Source organism: Parasteatoda tepidariorum, chromosome 6, assembly GCF_043381705.1.
Source record: "Parasteatoda tepidariorum isolate YZ-2023 chromosome 6, CAS_Ptep_4.0, whole genome shotgun sequence".
NCBI lineage: Eukaryota > Metazoa > Arthropoda > Arachnida > Araneae > Theridiidae > Parasteatoda > Parasteatoda tepidariorum.
The window spans coordinates 34,291,319-34,315,182 of NC_092209.1; the positions used below are offsets into that span (position 1 = coordinate 34,291,319).

General features: G+C 26.2%; 1 protein-coding gene across 17 annotated transcripts in view; it reads right to left on the reverse strand.

The window, feature by feature from the left end:
- LOC107436679 (RNA-binding protein Musashi homolog Rbp6) overlaps nucleotides 1–8,832 on the reverse strand; it is a 463,932-nt gene extending 455,100 nt beyond the window's left edge. For 9 of the 17 annotated variants that reach the window (XM_043040909.2, XM_071182212.1, XM_043040913.2 and 6 more), the window contains exon 1: nucleotides 8,375–8,826. In XM_043040909.2, the coding sequence (XP_042896843.1) occupies nucleotides 8,375–8,445 (71 nt within the window). In that variant the 5' untranslated portion in view covers nucleotides 8,446–8,826. Of the gene's footprint in view, nucleotides 1–8,374 lie in introns of all 17 variants that reach the window. The other 8 variants (XM_071182214.1, XM_071182218.1, XM_071182216.1 and 5 more) reach the window with 3 other exon arrangements.
- Between the last annotated feature and the right edge of the window lie 15,032 nt (nucleotides 8,833–23,864).

The following is a 23,864-nucleotide window of genomic DNA, read 5'->3' on the forward strand; positions in this document are numbered from 1 at the left end:
TAATTTTTTTCAATTTTATCCAGAAATAGATCAGAATACAGTTGAATAATCTTCGTATATTGGAATAGTCTTTGTATGATTGAATTTCAAATTAAATGAATAAAATAATAAGAAAATAAATTAAATATCACTGAAATGTAAAAGGAACTTGAAATAGGATATGAAATATATTGCTCAAATATCTTACAGAAATCAATTAAAATAGTTGAAATATAAGATCACGAACTTTTTCATGAAATGACTTAATTCTCAAGCAGATCTAGACAAAAATTATTTTTAACATTTTATTCCCCATTTCGAATTTACTTCATAATATTAAAAAGTTATTTAGAGTTAAAACTTATTAAATTTAAGTTGCTCCGATTTGTATTAATTTTCCTTTTTTTAAGAATCAAATTGCAAGAAATATATTCAGTGTAAAGTAATAAGAAAAAGGATAAAGATATATTTATTATTACATATCTAATCAAAATATTTATTTTAATTTTTTAATCACAAGCAAAATAGTTATTATTTTACATTCGAAACCTTTTAAATTATTTATTACCCAGCAAGGTAAATTATAAGAACGTTTGCATAGAATTAATGTGTTAAAATTTGGATAGAATTATTAAATGAAACTATTACCTTATTATGTAATTATTTTATAATAAATCTTATTATATAGTTAACATTAAAAAATTAATATTTTCTGAAACTTCATTTTCAAATGCATAATCGATATTGTGACAAGTATATACTTTAATATAATCGGTAATTATTAAATTATTATTTTTGGATAGAGAAATCTGTTTTATAACCAGTTTTCACTTAGTTATATTTTTGAATTAACAAAAATGTTTAAAAAAATAAAATATAGTATCTAAAAATGAAGAAGCAAAAAACAAATGCAAAATGATTTCAAAAATAAAGAAAATGAATGAAAAATTTGGTAGGAACGAACTAAAAAACAATTACTGAATAAATTACTATAATTATTAAATATTTACACTTTCGATATTAAAAGTTATAGTTAATTGTAAACTTAAAGTACAAAATATAAAAAATGGGCGGAAATAAAGTTGTTAAATTTTAAACTAATTTTAAATTCAAATATAACGATTTAAAACATTTAGAAGTTATGACATAAATTTAGATGTTAAAAGGCTGTCCATACATTCTTTTTTAAAAGAATCTAAAAATAATTAAAATAAAATGTTATAAAACCGTCACTATTGCTTAATTTGGCTTTTCTTTTTTCTATTTCATAATACTTCTGATCATTAAATATTATCTCCGTAATACAAATGAATGTAAAATATTTTGAATTTGCAAACAAATTGGTACATACTAAGTTTAAATACGTGAAAAATCGGGACTGTTCAACGTTTTAACTCTGATAATTTACGCAATTCTAATTTTAAGCATTAAGTTATTGTAATCAAAGTTTAAAGTAAATGGGAAAAAAACCTTTAAATTTGTTTGCTAAATAGAAGAATCTATGAATAATTTAGAATAATAGAAGAATATAAATAGAAGAATCTATTCCGTAAATTCTTCCATTCTTTTATAATATTTTCAATCATTTAATATTATGTTTGTAATGAAAATTAATGAAAAGCGGTTTAAATTTATAATAAAATTAGTATACATCACGTTTAAATACATAAAAATTGAAATTATTCTACGTTTCAACTTTGATAAATTACTCATTTCTAATTTAAAATATTGAGACGTTAAAATTAAAGTTTAGAGTAAATAAAAGGTAAAAAAATGTAAAGTTTATTTGTTAAAAGAACAATGATTACAATACAATGACTATGAATGATTAAAATACTGTCTTTTGGAAACTTTTCTATCACGATTTTGGCATGACTCTTTTATTAATTTACAATATATTCAGTCATTAAATATTTTCTCTTTATTTAAATTCAATGAGGCATATTTTTAATCTATAAGAAAATAGGTATACCACCCCAAAAAAAAATTAAAAATTGAGATTGCTCTACCTTTTTAGCGCTGACATTTACGCATTTCTAATTTAAAGGATTTTGAAATTCTAATCAAAATTTAAAGCAGATAGTAAAAAACTTTACAATTTATTCTTTAATAGAAGCCATGAATGATTAAAATACAATCTTAAGAAACCATCACCATCGCAATTTCCCGTTGAATCTTCCATTATTTTATAATACTTTCGTGACAAAATATGACATTCCCTCGTTTAAGTATAAAAAGATAGCTGGAAAAAATTTCAATCTCGGCTATATTTTTTATAAATTATTCAAACAATTTTTTTGGAAACACTTCAAATCTAAACACGAACATAATCATTTCCTGTCAATTCAGGGGAATCTAGACTAGGCGGAGAAATTTATGTATAAATTGTAGATAGTATTAGATAAATGTAATGAACTTTAAGAAAAGTTTTGGAGCAGCTTTGTCAAAAACTATCAAAAAATGAAAGTTACGAGCTCAAAATCGGTATACGTTCAAAGCATTTATTATTTTTCCTCGGATTGTAAAATGCTAAAGGATCAAATATCTTGAAATATTTGCATTTAAATATTAAATGCAAATAAATATGTTTTTTCTAGTAAATTTTTATGATATCGAATCATAGGAACAAATAATTAAATTTTAAATTTTTCTTTGACTTAAAGAAAAATTTAATGTAGATTTAAATATTAAATGCAAATAAATATGCTTTTTGTAGTAAATTTTTATAATATCGAATGATAGGAATAAATAATTAAATCGAAATCCATTAACATACTTGTAAATGAAGAAAAATTAAACTTTTTTCTCATAACATGTTAATGCTTTTCGTTCGCAAATAACATAATAAAATATAATTTAAATTACTAGTTTTACAGTTTAATATAACAAGTAAATTAAATAAAGAATCAAATTTTATTAGATACCTTTTATTAAATATACATAAATTTTTCTTAGACTTGCGTGAAATAATACAAATTTATATAAAGTCAGATGTTCCTTTAAAAATATTAAAAGGTTATACGTCATTGTGGTATAGACTAATCAACTATAAACTTCGGTACTAATTAAAAAGGAAATAATAAGTCGTTTTTAAATAATTATTAAAGGAATATATTATTTTGAGAAATTTCTGAATTTATTTCTATAGACCTAAATTAAATGAACTAAAGTGCGGCAGGTATGGCATTTTATTTAAATATTTTCGAGTAATATATTTGTTTGAAAAATAAACTGCTAAAATTGCAATATGAAGATTTAGCACTTATAATTATCTGAATATTATGAAATTTTTGTCAAATTTGAGCAGCTAATAGTAAAAATTTAGTATTTCAGCGTAATTTAATTCTAATAATTTTGCAGAAATAATGTCAATCCATTCCACTACATCTGACTTTTAAAATAACTAAGAAAGCAAACATTATTAAAGTTGTTGTTGCTAATTATTTAAAAAAAACGCCTTACATAAATATTTGGTGTCACAAATTATAAAAAACAGAAGAAGTAAATATTTTTTTTATCATTCGGAGATTTATGTTTTAAAAATATTTCATGAAATTTGAAATAATTAAGAAAGGTATTAATTTCAAAAGCACTTGCAATAACATGGATATCTATTCGAATTATTCAATATCATCATTCACCAAAAAACTTATTAATTCAGACTTAAGCTTTATTTTCAAAATTATATTTTGTTACCTAACGAAATTAAGGTATTTATTTCATTTAAGTATAATATTATCATACGCTAAGAAGAAGGCAATTTGAATTACAAATTATCCATCTTTAATTTTATTAATAGGAGTGTTAGATCTTAGCGAAATACAAATTAAAAATCGTATTTAATTTTGGTTAATGAATCTTGTTTTCGTGTATTTGTGTGTGTCTCTTTGTTAAATCTTAAGTGTCGATTTCCTTGACCAAAAATAAGCCTAAATCTTGAATTATTTTTCATAATTTAGACATTTGTCGAACAAAAAAGCAACGTAACGATGCTTTTATATCACTTACAGCTACTTATTTTATATGACGAATTACAATAGACGATGGGAAATGTCCTGTTGGACATTTTTGCGCGTAAATTTTGCTGGAAAATTTCCATACAATCGAAAATGCGGTAGAAGTATCGGATAACGCTTAAATAAAATTATTCATGTGAGGAGGAATTTGATAAGAGATTGTGCAACGTCAAGAACAATTCTTCAGTTGTGTTCCAAAATTTCGACGCAGAAAAATTGCGATTAGAAATAAAGTGTAAATAATAATCTGATTGAAAAAAAATGAGCATATTTAAACTGAAAATAATAATAATAATAATATTAATTTAGAACATATGCTATTTAAAACCAGTGTAAAGCTGTGTAAAAAAGTCGAACAAAGTGTAGAGCTGTGTAAAAAAGGTATTGTACGAGAAAAGAAGAAAAAAATACGTCGCAAACTACGTTAGATTTATTAGTGAGGCAAGTCAGTTAACGTCAACTAAATTAAAATATTTTTAAGTTTCTAAGTTAATTATATTAAATTATATATAATTTTTATTTAAGTTTTAGAGTGATAAAAAAATTGCAAACGAAAGAGCTCTTCTACAGAGTGTTGAAAAGTTTGGAGAAGAAAAATTGCGATTAGAAATAAAGTGTAAATAATAATCTGATTGAAAAAAATGGGTATATTTAAACTGAAAATAATAATGATAAAATATAATAATTTAGAACATATGCTATTTAAAACCAGTGTAAAGCTGTGTAAAAAAGGTATTGTTTGAGATAAAAGAAGAAAAAAATAAGTCACAAATTACGGTAAATTTATTAGCGAGGCTCGTCAGCTAACATCAACTAAATTAAAATATTTTTAAGTTTTTAAGTTAATTATATTAAATTATATATAATTTTTACTTAAGTGTTAGTGTAATAAAAAATTTCTTCTTCAGTGCGTTGAAGAGTTTGGAGCAGAAAAATTGCAATTAGAAATATAGTATAAATAATAATCTGATTGAAAAAATGGGTATATTTACACTGAAAATAATAATATAAAAATATTAATTAAAAAAATGTTATTTAAAAACAGTGTTAAGCAGTGTTAAAAATATATTGTACTAGGAAATAAGCAAAAAATGCGCCGCAAACTGCGTTAGATTTAGTAGTAAGGAGCATCAGATAACGTCAATTAAATTTTGAAAAAAAATTAAGTTTCTTAGTTTCTGTGTTAATTATTATAAATTAAACATAATTTTTTATTTAAGTTTTAGAGCAATAAAAAAATTGTAAGAGCAAGAGCACTTCTTCAGTGCATTTGAAATTTCCTTGCAGAAAAATTGCAATTAGAAAAAGAGTGTAAATGAGAATTAGATTGTAAAAAATGCTTATGTTAGAACAGAAAGTAATAATAATAAAATTAGTTTAAAAAAAATGTTAATTAAGACTAAAGTTTAACAAGAAAAGGTATTGTACTAGAAAAGAAGAACAAAAACGCTGCTAACTACGTCAGATTTATTAGTAACGTACGTCAGCTAACGTCAATTAAATTAAAATATTTTTTCATATTCTCAGTTTCTTCTTTATTAACTATAAATTAAACATTATTTTATATTTAAGTTTTAGTGAAATAAAAAAAATCGCAAAAGCGAGAACTTTTCTTTAGTGCGTTGAAAATTTTTGGGCAGTGAAATTGGGATTAGAAATAATAATAAGAAATTAAAAAATGAGCATTATAGAACAGAAAATAATAATAATAATAAAAAATAAATTATTTTTTAAAAAAAGTGTTATTTAAAACCTATGTAACTGCGTAAAGATATTGTAGTAGAAAAGAAATGAATAAAGCGCCGCAAACTACGTTAGATTTATTAGTAAGATGCGTCAACTAAGAACAATAAACTTAAAATATATTTTAATATTTCGACGTTTTTAATTATAAATTAAACATAATTTTTAATTAAGTTTTAGTGTAATAAAAGACTTCGCAAAAGCAGGAATATTTCTTCATTGCGTTGAAAATTCCAGCTCAGAAAAATTCCGGTAAAGTTGCATTTTAAGTAATGGCATGGAGTTATAGTGATTAAAATAAAATGTATATTTTAGCAGATAATGGAGATACAAAAATGATGTTTCTAACAAACAAATTATCTTATCTAACAAACAAATTATCTATCAAACAAATTAACTACAAATTATCTATAAAAAAAATGATGTTCCTAACAAAGTAACTAAAATCCAATGTGCGTTTTTATTGCTTAAAAATGTATCGTAGTAGAAAATAAGAAAAGACAACGCAATCTACGCTATTGTAATACAAGATTCTGTGTTATGTAACATACCTTTAATTAAATTAAAATATTTTTAAGATACCCAGAAAAGGTATATTTCCAGTTATTAATATTCAGTTAAGTAAAACATTTATTTAAATTCCTGTTTACTTCACTTTTTACATACGTTATACCGCATTTCGATTATTTATTTAACATAATATTGCAGAATATAAGATTTATATGTGTATTTTACTGAAGTAATTGGATTTTTAAACATTAATGTAATCGGATTTTCCTGAAACTATTTACAAAAAGTTGAATAATATAGTTAAGGTATTTAAGATTTATTTTATAAAGTATTTTAGATTAAGTAATAGGAATTTTTAAATATTTGATTTAATTGGAATTTCTATTTTTCTCACAAAAATTTGAATATTATAGCTAAAATCTATAAGTATTTGTGTATTTTGCTTTCAGAAATGGGAATTTTAAACATTGGATCTCCATTTTTTTCTGAAGACACTCGTAAAAAATTGGATACCAAAATTAAAGTCTATAAGATTCATTTGTGTATTTTACTGACGTAAACGTACTTGTTATCGATTATTATAATTAAAGTCTAAATAAACACAGATAAAAAAATTATAAGAAATAGTATTATTTTACAACTTTGATTGTTTTAACGTGCAAATCTGTTCAATTACGTGGTAAAAGAAAAACTCCATCAACTCCTCACTCAAAGCAAATGACAATTACTCACAGAAAAAGTGAATTTAGGTGTATTGTTATCAATGTACGTTGTCAAATTCTCTCAACAAATGAAATTACCACATTCTTATAGGTAAATCTTTCTTATTAACACAAAAAACGTTTCGTAGATGTTAAACACAAAATAATAAATGAAAGCAATGCCGTTTTTTAATTTATTCGTTTGTTTTTGTGGAATTTTTAGTGATAATGAAGCTTTTTACATCAGTGTGAAACTGCATCATTTGTAACTAAAGAGCAGACGAGAAATTTTTCAAAGCAGACGAAAACTATTTTGTAAAAATTGAAAAAAAAAATTATTATTAAAAAAATTGTCTTTCTTGGAAAACTATACACCATAATACGTCAGAATATACATATTTGAAACTCATTATTTTATTTGATCAATAACTAACGTTGATCAAAGGATGGATTTTTTTAAACGATAATTATTTCCTATCTTGAAATACATTATTTTTGAAGATTAATGAGTGATGATGAATATGAGATTTCCAAATAAATCACCATATTCTTATAGGTAAATCTTTCTTATTAACAAAGAAAAAAAAAAAAAAAAACGTTCCGTAGATGTTAAACACATAATAATAAATGACAGCTATGACGTTTTTATACTTATTGGTGTTTGCTTTTATGGAATTTTTAGTGATAATGAAACTATTTACATCAGAGTGCAACTGCATCATTTGTAACTAAGGAGCAGACGAGAAATTTTGCAAAGTAGAGGAGAAATTTTGCAAAGCAGACGAAAACTATTTTGTTAAAATTGAAAAAAATTATTATTATTTAAAAAATTTTCTCTCTTGGAAAACTATACGCCATAATAAGTTAAGAGTATACATATTTAACACTCATTATTTTATTTGATCCATAACTAGCGTTGATCAAAACACGGATTTTTTAAACGTTAATTATTTCCTATCTTGAAATACATTATTTTCAAAGATTAATGAGTGTAGAAGAATATGAGATTTCCAAATAATATTTCACAAAGATAAATAATGTGCGGTGCAAAATAAATAAAATTAAAAAAAAAAAAACATGCGTCGTTTTGTGAATGGCGCAATACATGGAGCTGAATATACCGGTATCACGCCGGTGTTATCTAACAACGTTAACAACAAGCTGACAAAGGTGCGCTCACACACAGGTAGGGGCAGGAGGGATGAGGGAGCAAGAATAAAAGAAAAAAAATATCTTTGAAAAAAAAAACTCAAAAAGAATTACCAAAATTAAACGCGCCGTATACGTTTCCTGTTGGGGAAAAGGAGGAGCAGCAACATTAAGGGAAACACGTAAAGTTTACATCAAGTCAAGATAATATTAAAAATGGGATTTTAAAAACACATAACACAAAAAACTGAAATAATTAGTTCAATATTTACGTACCCCGGGTCGTGGGCTGCATCGTTCTGGCCTTGGCCACCGGAACAATTTTGGTGAGCATCATTCTCCATCATTAAGATCCACTATTCTTGTAATAATTATAGCCGGCAAATTGTTAATATATACTGTGTATATGTATATAATTAAATATATATATCTTTGTAAATATATATACTTGGAAATAGATTTATAATATAACAACAAACAGATCGAGCAAAAAGCGCTGTTTTTTTAATTTTTTCTTTTCTTTATGATTTGTAATTGTTATTATTTTTTTGTTAATTGTATATAATAAACGCGTTCAGAGACACACACACTTTTTCCACTACAGTTCGGACACTTGTGTTGTGGTTGGTGTTTTTTGTCCCGAAAAAACTACGGCCTAACTAAACTAAGAAGGGTGAATCTGCTCGATCTAAAACCCCCTCTACCACTTGGCCTCTTTGACACACTACACCTACGACGATCGGAGCGGAGAGCACGCTGCTGTGGATCTAAGGGTTGCCATGAACAAAGGGTTCCATTTGCGCGGGGAAATCGCTCGCCAAATCTGGCTACATTTATACAGCAAACCTTCTCTTCGGAGCCCTCCCCCCTCCCACTTCACCACCCAATTTTCTGAGACCCACCCTGTTTACTCATAGGTGATCTCTGCACGGCCCGCGGACAGAGATGAGCGCCTTGTTTGTTTTTTTTCTTCTTGATTTTTCACTCTTGTTTTTCTCGCATGGGAATTACAAATACCTCTCGATTTGACGGTTTCGTTTTTATCTCCAATTTATAAATGAAAACGACAGTAAAAACATTTAATTCTAAAAATAAATTCCTTTGATCGAATCTGTTGAAATAATAGTATCGCACAATGCAAAGTTATTTCTAAATTTTTGAAATTAATAATGGATTACTTTTACTATGCTTCATATTTTATTTCATGCATTATATTTTAAATGATTTTTTTTCTCTTCCTAATTGAAGAATCTAGGGTTTTTATATTTACTATTTACTTATTTTAATTTTTTTTAAATTTATAAAAATGTAATCTTTCAAACTTGGAAAAAAGAATTTTTTGAATTTAATAATGGATTACTTTAACAATGCTTCATATTTTATATCATGCATTATATTTTAGATGTGTTTTTTCCTAATTAAAGAATCTATGGTTTTTATACTTACTATTTACTTATTTTAATTTTTTTTAAATTTATAGAAATGCAATCTTTTAACCGTGGGAAAAAGAAACTTCAATAAATAAAATTGTTTATTGAAAAAAATATTGCAAACAAAAGTCAATATGTGTACTTCGATCAAAGTAGATATTCAATTATTTGTAAATGTATTAGAGATAAGTATATATTTTTAGGTTGATTAATTCAGGATGTTTTACTAATATTGAACGTTAAAATATTGCAATGAGTTGGTTAGTTTCAACGTAATAATTAAATAACCTCTAGGCCAGTTAATAAATTTCCAAAAATAGCTTATAATTGATGTATTTTACATAGATGGAGAACATTTTTGATTGGATGATTTTTCCACTCCCGCTTTTCTCTTAGAGTTATGCAGTAAAATAAGAAAATACCACAATGTAAAAATTTCCAGATCAAATTACAATAAAAAAGTACTAGCACCTTTGATGCATCATCCATAAAACCCATTTTACAATAAGATTAATTTACCGTAAAATTTTTCACAGTAATTTTCACAGTAAAGTTTATTTAATTACTAAGTTTATTTAAAGTTTAATTAATTGTGATTTATAATAATTATTAACTTAAAAATTATGGCACATCAGATTTTTTGTTCCGTCAAATGTATTGCCCTAAGTTTATCCGGAATTTTTTACACTGTGCGTGCTTGATTTTATAAAGATTTATATTCATTTCATTCAAATATAAACATCAGTAAGCATTTAATTTTATGATATGTGTTTCATAGTCGTAATTTGATCAATAATGCTGCATGATACCAATTATTCCCTACATTTTTATAATTACCAGTGTTCTATTATTTACCTAAATTTTTTAAATCGTGCATTACTTTTAAATTTACCTTCTTTTTTTCTAAAATGTAGAATTATTGATGTTTAAAAAAGGCTAATTTTTTCCTTGATTATCTTAAATATAAGATTTATAAAAATAAAGATAATATTTGGGAAATAAAATATTTATCGACCATTAAATGATATTATATTCTGAAAAAAATTTTATAATTAAAAGTCGACATTTGTAATGGTATTGTATATAATACATTTTTATAGATGAAATTTAAAATATGAATTTAAATTAAATAAATTGTAATATTTACTGCAACTTGAATGGTTTTAAATCAAATAATTTCTAATCTTTCATGGTTTTAAATTTAAAAAGTTTCATATTTTAAAGTACACCAAAACAATATTCCTAACAAATTTTTATTTTATTAAATTTTTCATCGTTTTAAATTGACCAAGTTTAAAATTGCAAAATCTTGACTTTGTTAATAAATTTTGGTCTGTTAACCTTCTAAACTTATCTTGTAAAAGATAACATTCGAAAGTTTTATTATATTTGCTTATCATAAAGTTAAAATTCTTGTTATTATAAATTCATATTTCTGAAACTTCTGTGAAAAACTTCTATCAAGTGAGATTTATGCAAACTAATTACAAAACTTAAGTTATTGAAATATTTTTTTTCCATTGTGGTTTTTCGTTGTTGCTTTTAGCTAAAAATCAATGCAATGTATTGTGGAAATTCATAGCAATACTATTTTATAAAGTTTAAATATTTCGTTTCTCAACTTAAAAGATCTAATAAAAATGTTGCAGCTGTTGCTGATGTTTAATATCATAGCATAAAAAAATGGAAAATGAATGGACTAGAAATGAAGAATGTATAAGAAAAATCAAGATTATCTTTGGTATTTATATAAGATTTCTTTATTGTTTTCTTATGTGTTTTCTTCATTGAACAGAAAAGGAAAATAAAAGTCCAGTTATCTTTTCATGTAATTATTGTTTAACTGCCGAATTTAGAATTATGAAAGATAAATTGATTTAAAAACAAAACTAATTAATCTATAAGAAAACTTTATTGAATAACTGAATTTATTTTTCTTTTCAGAAAATTTCATAACATAAGTACTGGTGTTTTTTCCTTTGTTTCCCGTTTTTCGTTAGATTAAAAAATCATAAAGGTCTCCAAACCAGCTACCTTTGTTCTGGGGGACGTTAAATTTTGCTTTACTGCGCAAAAACTATATGACGTAGAGACTTGAAAGGGCGGAAGTGCACAGAAAAAAGTACAAGGAGAGCAGCAGTATAAAAATTTAGGAATAAAATACCAAGTATGATCAATCTGTAGCCCGCTGAAATGCAACTACGGAGTTTAAATGTGACGAGCTTCAAAGCCATTTTTTGTCTGTGAACTTAATGCGAATTTTGTTTCAAAACTCCAATCTCTTTTAAAATTAGTGTAGTTTTAAGAGCTTTTTCAACGGTTTTTATTTTTTCACCATATATTCACTGGTGTAGAAAATTTAAATTTCACTCACGAAATCTTTATATCTTTAGTTTCTAAACTCGAGAAGATGTCAATGAAAAGCAGGGGGAGAGAGTAACAGAATGAGAAAGAGATTACATATTGCCAGAAATAAATTTTGGCATATATAGTGAAATTTTTATCGTTAAATAAATTTTAGAGTTAAATTTTCAAAAAAAAAATATTAGTTAAGAGTGATGCTTGATACTATCCCTTAAAGTTATAAGTCTCATAATATTATAAGTCTCACATGTGTTATAAGTCTCATCCACGAGTAAAATTACTTTTCGTTTATTTCTTCTCATTAAAGTCCCACAATCTGCATTGCTTATGCTAAGTACAAATGTGCTAAGTACAATGTTAAGTACAGATTGGGTTAGTATATATGTTTATTTTTCATATCTAAATAATTATCTATTTCGCTACAATTAACATATTAACAAAATGTTTTGACATAAAGCTACAATAATTGTATATTTTGAAAGCAAACTGTTCTGGGTTTTTGTGTGTAAAAAATTGACGTTTAAGAAAAAAAACAAAAACAATGATGAATGAAAAACAATTATATGATTCGATGAGCGGAGCGAACAGGGGATGGAGCCTTTTTGCCGTATAAAAAATGGTTTGGGCGGATTGTATGACTCAGGTTTTTTTAAAAAAACCTTGTAGAATTTTTCCGATCCATCAGATCTGCCTGAGTTGTTCTATTTCTCACTAAAGAAAAAGATTTTTTTTCATTATTAGAATAATATAAAAATTGTACTTTATCGAGCACAAATATTTTTCTTTAGTGAGAAATGCAACAACTCAGGCATCATACCCAAATTATCATACCCATGAAAAAAAAGAGGTACGAAAAAGAAGTTATTTATCAGTAACTTCTTCTTTGTACCTCTTTTTTTTCATGGGTATGATTATTTTATTAATTTCTCGATTACGACAGCTAGATATTTTGTAAACAATTTCATTGCTGAAAATTAATACTACATAAAATGTAAATGAAATTTCGATGGGTAAAAAATATATTAAAATAGATGCAAAAGTATGTATAGATATATGTGTTATTTTTCGAAAAATGATTCTTTAAAAAGAAGGGAGGTTGGAATAAATTTATTTTTAAATTTTTCAAAATTTTATCTTCAGGGACATCTAAACAACATGTAATAAAATATGTTATAAACCATATTTAATCTGAGGATTTTTAGAACAATAATTTTTTTAATAATTAGTAAAGTAAGGGAATGATTGAGAGAGAATGATAAATTTCTGATATATGAATATATATTCTGAATGATAAATGAATGATAAAATCATTTAATTTGAAAATCTCCAAATTTAGTAACATTCAGGAGCATTTAATATTTGAGGATATACATTTTAATTAATGTAAAACATGAAAAAAAAACAAATTTGACTTTTTAAAATAATTTTATATTAAATGAGAGAATGATATGCTATACTTACATTGATGCCATGCTTATGAGCAACAATCTATTGAATATTCTTCAACTGATAAAAAAAATGGCTTTAGAACTTTGCTTCAATACACTGCAAAAAAAATTCAGAAACAAATTACGGTAAAAAGTACCGGCACTTTGGATATATCATTCGTAAAATCCATTTTACCGAAAAAATATTATATCTTTATTCTTACCGTAATATTTATTTAATTTGAGTAATTCAATGATTTTACGGTTATCAATACTGAAAAAATTACGGTATGTCTGATTTTTTGTTCAGTAGTATGTTTATTTCGGTAAAAATAGATTTGACGGTAGGAAGTACCGGTACCCAGAGAGCCGTTGCTTTTTACCAGTAATTTGAGCCGGAATTCTATGCAGTGTTCTAACTAGATTTGAGCAATGTAAGCATTTATTGTTATCACTTGTTTTTATGTAGACATATTTATCCTTTTGTGAGGGAATTAAGTCAAAAATATAAAAATAGACAAATATAATATTTAAAGATATAAATACCAGTCTAGTATTATTTATACATATTTATCATTTTGTGAGGGAATTATGGCTATTGCCAGAGTTAAAAAAGTTCTAATTTTTTAACCTTAAATATAAAAATAGTATGGTAGATAAAACTTAATTTAATTATATTTAATAAATTTTAATAATACATGCTGCAACACAAACTTTAGCAATATAAACTGAAACGCAACAATTTTTTCTATTTGCATGGATGAAAGAAAGCACAGTAAGTAAATGACATTTTGCTTCTAAAAGTTATCTTAAAATTATATTTGAATTCCTATAACAAATGATAACAATTTATGTACATAACTGAATAATATTCATATTTTATTCAGTCTTATTAATAAAGTTGTAACAAAAAAATTAATAACAAACATTTTATGTTAAGTTTTGATAATGGTATCAAAATCAACGAAATAATAACCGAAAACAATAGTGAACTGTGAATAAGATTAGCATGCCGATTCATCACAGGCGTTGAGTTACGGTAAGAATAATAATTATTTACGAATGAATATCGTCATAACTTCTACAAATTTCCTGCTAATTATATTTTCAAATTTTGTAAGAAATCGGTGTGGTTGAAATAAATGCTACATTTATATGACAACAGTTATAGTCTAAAAGTTATTCGATGATTTTGTAAAAAATAATGCAATAATCACTTTAAATTTTGAATTAATGCCATAAAAACAAAGTCAAAAATATAAAAATGAGCAAATATAATATTTAAAAATATAAATACCAGTATAGTGCTAATTTCTGGTCTCTGCAATGTTAGTTAAATTTAATAAATTATCTTCATGCAATTCACACCGAAATATTTTCGACCAATCTAATAGGGATCATACGTACGGACTTCTAAAGCAAAGGGCATGTATTATTATCACCAATTTTAATTTTCATGCTTGAAATGACTTCCTTATTGAAAGTATTTAGTTTGTAAAACAAAAAATTACTAAATTAAACAGGGTACTAGATTTCAATGACTTAGTTTGTTTTCAGTTATTGAAATTTGTATGTAATTAAATTTACCAATATTAGTTTTGTATTTTTATTACACGATGGCAAGTAATCACCCCACCCATAGGGTATATTCTAAATAATATATGTATTCCCAATAAAAACTAAAAAAAACTTACGTCAATTTTCGTGAAATACAAGGGCTCTTTAAGGGCAAAATCTATTGATTTTTGGTATATTTCTTTAAAATTTCTTACTAATAAAATTATTTGTGTATATATATTTGTTTAAAAAGAATATAGTCAAAGAGAATAAAAAACAGACTTAATTTATGTTTATCTGTGTATATTCCAGGTTTGTTGCTCCCTTTAACTTTTTAGCAGTTCAAAAGCAAAGATGGCCAGACAAATTAATTTTACAGAAGTGATAAATATTTCTTTTTTTCTTTTTGTGGCTTTTCTTTTTTAGTAAATAACGATTCCACAACTTCCGATGTAATTAATTTTCATTTTTGTAACAAAGTTATTTTCTCACTTTGTAAAGTAACTTTTCAGTTTGACGCTGTGACAGTTGTATGATAATATCAATTTAATCATAAAAATTTAAAAGAAACACTCATGGTATAAAAAAAATTTTAAAGTTTGCTATTATATTGCACATTTTGTAATACCGATTTGTCGTCTTTTTAATCATACCCTAGAAAAATTGGAAATAAGAACAATATTATATAAAATTCAATAAATATATTTTATTAATAGAAATACTTTTATTATTAAAATAGGATATCTTCAGTGTAGTTCCTTGTAGTATTTTATAACGAAAAAATAAAATGTCTTCAGTATGATTCACTGAAGTAGTTCCTAATGACAAAAGAGGATGTCTTCTCTGTCGTTCATTGCGATATTTTGTTTATTTTTTACGTTCACTAATGATGTCATGGATCATCATATCGCAATGCTAGAAATTTTACGGAAAAAAAATGGTTAAATAAATATTAATGTAATTGTTGTTTTACCAGATGCAATCAAAGCAGTCAAATAACTGTAAATAAGATGATATTCAAACTGTTAACTGTGAGAAAAACCGTTGATTAACCGATTTCAACTAATACGGTTAAACAACCTGATTTTTATCGCACCTACTAAGCCAACCTAAAGAAATCATTTAGTTCCTCGCAGCTAGGTAAATATTGCAGCCGAGAGTGTTAATCAATTGGTGTCATGACCGACAGAAAAGGGTTCGAATCCGAGTGTTGGCACCGAAATATTTGCTCAGATGAAAAAAAACCCGTATAGTTTTGTATTCATGATCGAAAACGGTTCCAAAACTGTAAGGGTAAAAAATGGTCTTTACCGTAAACTTTACGGTTAATTAGATGGAAAGACTGTTACCGGTTATTTTACCATAATTTTTTAATGGAAATTCTAATAGTGCAAGTTACTTTAAAATACTTGTCTGTTTTCTAAAAATCATTTATTATATTTTTATTTGCTTCTTTTATTTTCAAAATGTGTGAATGTAAATGGCATGCCAGTAAGTAATTTTTAACTGTTGCGCTCACTTTTTTTAATTAACGCATTTTTCATCCTAGTATGATTTAAACTTTATAAACATTTAAACTTCATGAACTTACTGAACATTTTTACTTTTACAATCATTACTGTTTCTAACTGCTGCACTGAGACAATAACAATAAAGCTACCAGAATATAGTAAAATTTACCGTATTTATGGAGCTATGGGAACACCAAGCAGTTCCATAATTTTTACCGTTGTGGTTTAGTAATGATTTTGGTAAAATTAACGATGAAATATCGTTTCATAATATGTTATAAAAATTGGTGAATATAGTAAAATTTAGTAATTTTATCAAGATACTTTAGAGCATGCTATGAAAACCATTTATTCGATTAAATTTACACTTCAGTCTTGTATTTTGTGCCACATATGTGGTAATAAAAACTACAATTATGAAAACCAGAAATTCCGATAAACGGTAGTGAATGGAAAAATTATCTAATGAATTGTTTATGTATAGTATATTTTGGTTTAGTTAACCAGAATTGTGGTATTTTTTTACCAAACGTTTCTTTACCATTCAATATAGAAATTTTTAATTAAATTTATGAATCAGTGTATCTAACTGTCTTAAATAATAATTATAACTGTCTTAAATAATAATAAAATAAAAATTTTAATTATTTTATCGCAGTAAATATTTTCCTCTGATATTTTATTCTGTGTGTTTTACTTTCACTATTTATTTTTCGGTATTTTTTTCTTTACAATAATCTAAATATTTTTATGTAAATAAACAATAATCTGAATAATGCTTTTTTTTACTATTTAGATAAAAAATTAACAATTTCAATATTCATTCTTTAAAATTTAAACTGTTAAATAAATGCATTAATACTAATTTGTTTTAATATGCATATTGATATACATTTATTTGATTTACATTCTACATTAATGTACTTTTTAAATTTTTTTTCTAAATATTTTGATTATTTCAGTATTTTTTGGCCATTATTTAAATGTGCTTTTTTTTTTAACTGAAGCTTAATTATTTTACGTTAAGATTTTTATCTTTTTGTTTTACACTTAAAATGAAAGAAATGCTCGCTATAATCGGATTAACCGTCAGTGTGATACAAATAAATGAATAAATAACATAATTGTATATTATTGAATTATATTCAAAGCATTAAAGAATAATCTTGTTCCTCCTCTTTTATTTGCGAAGTACTTAAAGAATTCAAGATAATTCAAAAATTCTTTTCAAACATTTTCAATTGTAATTACAAATAACTGTTACGTAGTAAATGTATGCAATAGTAATTCTGTGTTTTTTTTTTAAATTAAAAATCTCTATCTTATACAATTTAAAGATTTTTATATCGCAATTTTTTCAGTGAGATATACGCTATTAGAATGGCTCTTTTTTAGGAAATGGGTGCACGCCAGTTTAAAAAAAAAAAGAAGAAAAAACTAATAAAAAAATTCCAATTTTTTTTTTCTAAAAATGTTTTCTCAGGAATTATTTATTCAACTTAAAGAAGCTAGCTTGACATTTAGTTGATTTAAATTTTCATTCTGCTCAAAAATATATAAAACTGAAATAGCAGTCGACATGTTTCCAATTTTAAAAAATAGGTGACAATTTGCAAGATTTGCCAGACGTGTATGAAAGGAAACGAAAATTATTTCAAATATAAAACGTAACGTTGCCAATGAAAAATAGAAAATATAGGTGAGAAAAAAAAAACTAGAAAAACCACAATAGCCAAGGGATAAAAAAAGACGAAAAACAAAACAAGAAAAAACCACAGTGGCCGAGAAGGGCTAATCAAGATACATTGCATTCCTGCATAGTGGTGGCAAGGAACTAATGTTATAAACAAAAGAATCTACATTCATTTATGAATGTTGATTCCCTTTCTACCAATATACTTATAAGAGCCGTGATCGCTCAGGGGAGACAGTGGTCGTCTTCCAAAGAGGTGAACTGGATTCGAATCCCAGCGACGACTGGTCGATACGAATTCTGCACCAGACACGCATCGACCACAGTGCAGTAAAATATTCTCAGTGGTAAATGGATCATGAGTCAGAGACCGATTGCCGTTCGGCAAACCGTGAGAGGTTTGATTTTCCTCCCTGTGTGCAATGCTGGTTTGTTCCGTCAAAAAGTGCGCAATGACGAAGAGAGTTTGTTCCTAGGCTTGATCCAAGAGTTCCCTTGTCTTCTGGAATGAGTTCAAAATTATAAGGCTATAAAAATGAACATTCAACTCAGAATTGGGTCTACTTTCAACGCTAGTTATAAAATATAAACTTACGAATCATAAACTCAAAATTGGGCCGGCCGTTTAATGCCAGTTGTAAAATAAAATATAAAATGAAGTATTCTTACGAAATAAAAATCGTTTTTAAATGTTGTGCATCTCATTTAAGCTCGGAGATAAAATTTATTCTACTTAAAACATAACAGTATCTTGAACAAGAATGCAGCGCAAATTTTATAATTTTAAGTTTCATTAGCAAGTCGTAAATGAGTTGTTAAATTGAACCATGTTTGTATAGTTGAAGCATAAGAATTGTGCACTCATTTGAATATTAAACACTACATTAGGCATGCGACTTATTAGAACAGTATTAAAAGGTTTAACTTGTTCAAAAGTTTATTGCTGTGGTTCTGGACAAATTTTTAAAAATATTGATTAATCTTTATTATTCACTAAATTGATGTATGATTTTTAAAGGGATTATTATTTAATTGCTTTTTTACTGCAATGTTCCTTCAATAACTGTATTGATCTTATTGAACAAAAGTAATATCCGGCTAAGAAAAACAAACTAAATTTCATTTTTGGACTGTCAGAATATTTCAGACTACATTATATATTGAAAGTTTTTATCCAACCTTATTCCTCAAAACCTTTTCACGCGTCAAAATTCAATTTTTCTAGAAACATACAAAACATAGTTTCTTCAAAACTGCTTCATGCATACAATTCAGAATAAATATAAACTTCGGAAAACAAAAGAATCTTTATTCGGAAATCGTACTCAGCAAATCACATATAGAATCCTCAAGCAAACACTGAACTGTATTTTGCAGAAGCTATTTTTTTATGTGGTTCATCCTTTTTTTTTTATACACAAACCCATATTTCCTAAATAAGTTTTCTCTTGAAAGAAATTGCAGAAAACTTAATTTTCTCTGTTTTGATGGTATTTTAAAAACCAATAAAACATCAAGTCATTATTTATAGGATTTTAGAATAGCTGTGATTCTTTATCGTCAACCACCAGATATTTTGGAATACTCAATCGGGTTTTGTTCTTAGCTACAGCAGGAACAACTTTCTTTAAATGTAGTGACTACAAGCTATTTAAGAATTGTATTAACTACCTTCTAAAGTAATTTGCAGTTTAAAGTAGTTTGTAAAGTATTTCGAAATATTCAATCGGTTTTGTTCTCAGTAATCGGTAAACCTACATCATTTTTGTAGTTCACCACAATTACAACTTCTTTGTTACAAATGTAGTTAGCTACAACAAGAACAAATTTCTTTAATAAAGTGACTACAAACTACTTTAGAATTGTACTAACTACCTTCTAAGGTAGTTTGTAAAGTATTTCGAAATACTCAATCGTGTTTTGTTCTCAGTGGTCGGTAAACCTACATCATTTTTGTAGTTCACCACAACTACAACTTTGTTACAAATTTAGTTAGCTACAGCAGGAACAACTTTCTTTAAATGTAGTGACTACAAGCTATTTAAGAATTGTATTAACTACCTTCTAAAGTAATTTGCAGTTTAAAGTAGTTTGTAAAGTATTTCGAAATATTCAATCGTGTTTTGTTCTCAGTGGTCGGAAAATCTACATTATTTTTGTAGTTTACCACAATTACAACTTCTTTGTTACAAATGTAGTTTGCTACAACAAGAACAAATTTCTTTAATAAAGTGACTACAAACTACTTTAGAATTGTATTAATTACCTTCTAAGGTAGTTTGTAAAGCATTTCGAAATACTCAATCGTGCTTTGTTCTCAGTGGTCGGTAAACCTACATTATTTTTGTAGTTCACCACAACTGCAACTTCTTTGCTACAAATGTAGTTAGCTACAACAAGAACAACTTTCTTTAAATGTAAAGACTGCAAAATACTTTAGAATTGTATTAACTACTTCAATTCTTTCAGGAGATGAACTTACGTCAAATATAAGGGAATAATTAAGAAATATTCATCCATGATTACATGAGCCAATTTGTTATTCCAAAGCATTTTTTTTCCCGAATTTGTTCATTTAACTTTCAACTTTTTATGTCTTTCTCAACAGCGAATATTTAATTTTAGAAATAAAAAATCATCAAATACTTGTAACTTTGTTAATTGTTTAATGCTCTTTTATTTCCTTTAAAAATAAGTACATCGAAAATCCGTTTCCTTACTTTACAATAACATTAATGTTTCATGAGTCGTTCATTCGTCAAGACATTCGTATGTAAAAGAGTAATCAAATCGTTAATTATCTATTTTTCGCAATGGCTAGTTTAAATATTTGTTATACGTGATTCTATATACTTAATTCTTCTTAACGTTCAGTTACAGCAATAGGGTCATTTATTGTCGGACACGCGAAAATTTGTACCCATCGAATTCGAAAAATCAGTTGCATTAGAGCCAGGTTTCTTTACTAAACTAATGTTGAAAGTAGTTGTCACGAATCGTTACAAACTACTGTTTTCTTCTATACCACAACTCACTACACTATTTTTTTAAAAAGTAGCTCACTACATTACAAACTACGAAAAGAAGTAGTACCTTCTCTTCTATACCACAACTCATTACACTATTTTTTTAAAAAGTGGCTCACTGCACCACAAACTACGAAAAAAGTAGTACCTTTTCTTCTATACCACAACTCACTACACTATTTTTTTTAAAAAAGTAGCTTACTACACTACAAACTACGAAAAAAAGTAGTACCTTTTCTTCTATACCACAACTCACTACACTATTTTTTTAAAAAGTAGTTCACTACACTACAAGCTACGAAAAGAAGTAGTACCTTCTCTTCTGTACCACAACTCATTGAACTATTCTTTTAAAAAGTAGCTCACTACTCTACAAACTACGAAAAAAGTAGTACCTTTTCTTCTATACCACAACTCACTACACTATTTCTTTAAAAAGTAGCTTACTACACTACAAACTACGAAAAAAAGTAGTACCTTTTCTTCTATACCACAACTCACTACACTATTTTTTTTAAAAGTAGTTCACTACACTACAAACTACGAAAAGAAGTAGTACCTTCTCTTCTGTACCACAACTCATTGAACTATTCTTTTAAAAAGTAGCTCACTACTCTACAAACTACGAAAAAAGTAGTACCTTTTCTTCTATACCACAACTCACTACACTATTTTTTTAAAAAATTAGCTCACTACACTACAAACAACGAAAAAAAGTAGCGATTGCAATAGTTTCGCTATTTGTAGTGGGCTGCTTCCCACCACGGCTTGTTCTATTATTTGTACATATATTATCTAAATTTCAATTTGTAAATTTCTTGTACAATAAACAGCAATTTTCATAGAAGAAAGTAAAACAGAATCTAATATTTACCGCAAAATTTTATACGATAATTACCACAAAAGCAATAATCTAATCTAATAAATACCAAATCTAATAATATCAGAAATTAATAATTTCAACAAAAGCAACAAGGAAAGTGGTAAGCAACAACAGAGAAAGGTTTCCTTGCTTCGAACGTGTTTGAAAAATCACCGAAACACAAATCAGTATTTATGAGATTTTATAATAATATTCCACCGAAAAAAAGTATAGTCAAAACTACCAGAATATGGTAAAATTTACAGTGTTTCTGGCTTAATGGGAACACCAAAAGACTCAGCAATTTTTACTGAAGGCTTTAGTGCTGATTTTGGTAAAATAAACAGTAAGATATGATCTTATAAAACGTGATAAAATTAGATAAATATGGTTAAATTTGGTCTTTTTATCATGAATTAAAAATTAATCAAATTAAAATATAAATTAAAATACAAATTAAAAATATCTGTGTTCCATTAAAATTTTATTTATTTTAAAAAAAGGGCCCCCCCCCTGAAAGTAGTAACATAAATTTATAAATGTTTGTAATGTATCATTGTCTCCGATTACCCCCAGATGGAACTGTCTCATTGTAAGGAAACAAGCTCAGGGTTCTCATTGATTTAACGTTCTAGTAAGTTCAAATGTTAAATCACTTTATGTTTACTTTTTGGTGTAACTGTATTTTATTTTGAAGGTATGTTTAAATGCAATTAAATTAAAAAATCATAATAATCTAAAATATGAACAATCAATGTCCCCCCCCCCCGCCCAGCGGGCTGCGGTAAAATTATCAAACGTTGACAGGTCCGCGGTGATAAAAAGATTGGGGAACATTGCCTTAGAGCACTGCATAAATACCATTTATTCAATTAAATTTACTTTTCAGTTTTATATTTTGTACTAAATGTGTGGTAATAAGAGCTATAATTTTGAAAACCATAATTTCAAGCAAACTGTTATCATATGAATAACAATATATATGGTTTAAATACCATATATTTTGGTTTCATTAACCACAACCATGTGTTCCTCCCTCCTATTGGTAATGCCATTACCATATATTTTGGTAATTTTACAAGCATTTTTCCCCTGTGTTTTAGTTGACTGCAAACTAAAAAAAAAATAAAAAAATAGTCCCTGTGTCGTTATAATTCCGGGTTTGTACATATATTATCTAAATTACATTTTGCATTTCTTTTGGGATTTAGTTTAACAGCAATTTTTTCTTTTATCAAATAAAGTAAATGGGAAATCAATATTTCTCACAAAATTTTATACTCATATTTTCTAAAAGAGTTTTCTGCGGAAAGCCATAAGAGAATATCCCTTGTTTTGATGGTGTTTTAAAAATCAATAAAACATCAAGTCATTAATTTAACTATAAGAGTTTAAAGCAGTGGCTCTTCGTAGACTTCAAGCTAAAATTCCGATAAAACCTTCTCTGTGTTATTCTCTTTACGCATATCAAATAAATTATGTTTCGTAGTTTATTGGGATTGAGTTATTATAAAGAGTGATTATTTTTATCAAAGAAAGTAAAACAGAATTGAAAATTCATTTTTCATAGTTTTCAGAACAAAATTCTCATTAATTAAGATACTTACACATTGAAAATTTTTGCAATATATTGAACTACAATAGCAAATCATTTGCTGCAATGCGCGTCAATTTAGACTGTATTATAAACTAAGATTGAAACATAATTAAATTTATCATACCTAATTAGTTGCTGCAAGTTTGAATGATATTAGGGTTTGAATGATATTATGGAATGATATTATTCTGGATTACAAATTAAAGATACAAATGTGCCCAAAGTGAAAGTGAAGTCTTTTGAGTAGTATTTTTTTTAACTCAGTATTTTAATGTTTGTATTTTACAAAGGTGTCTGTA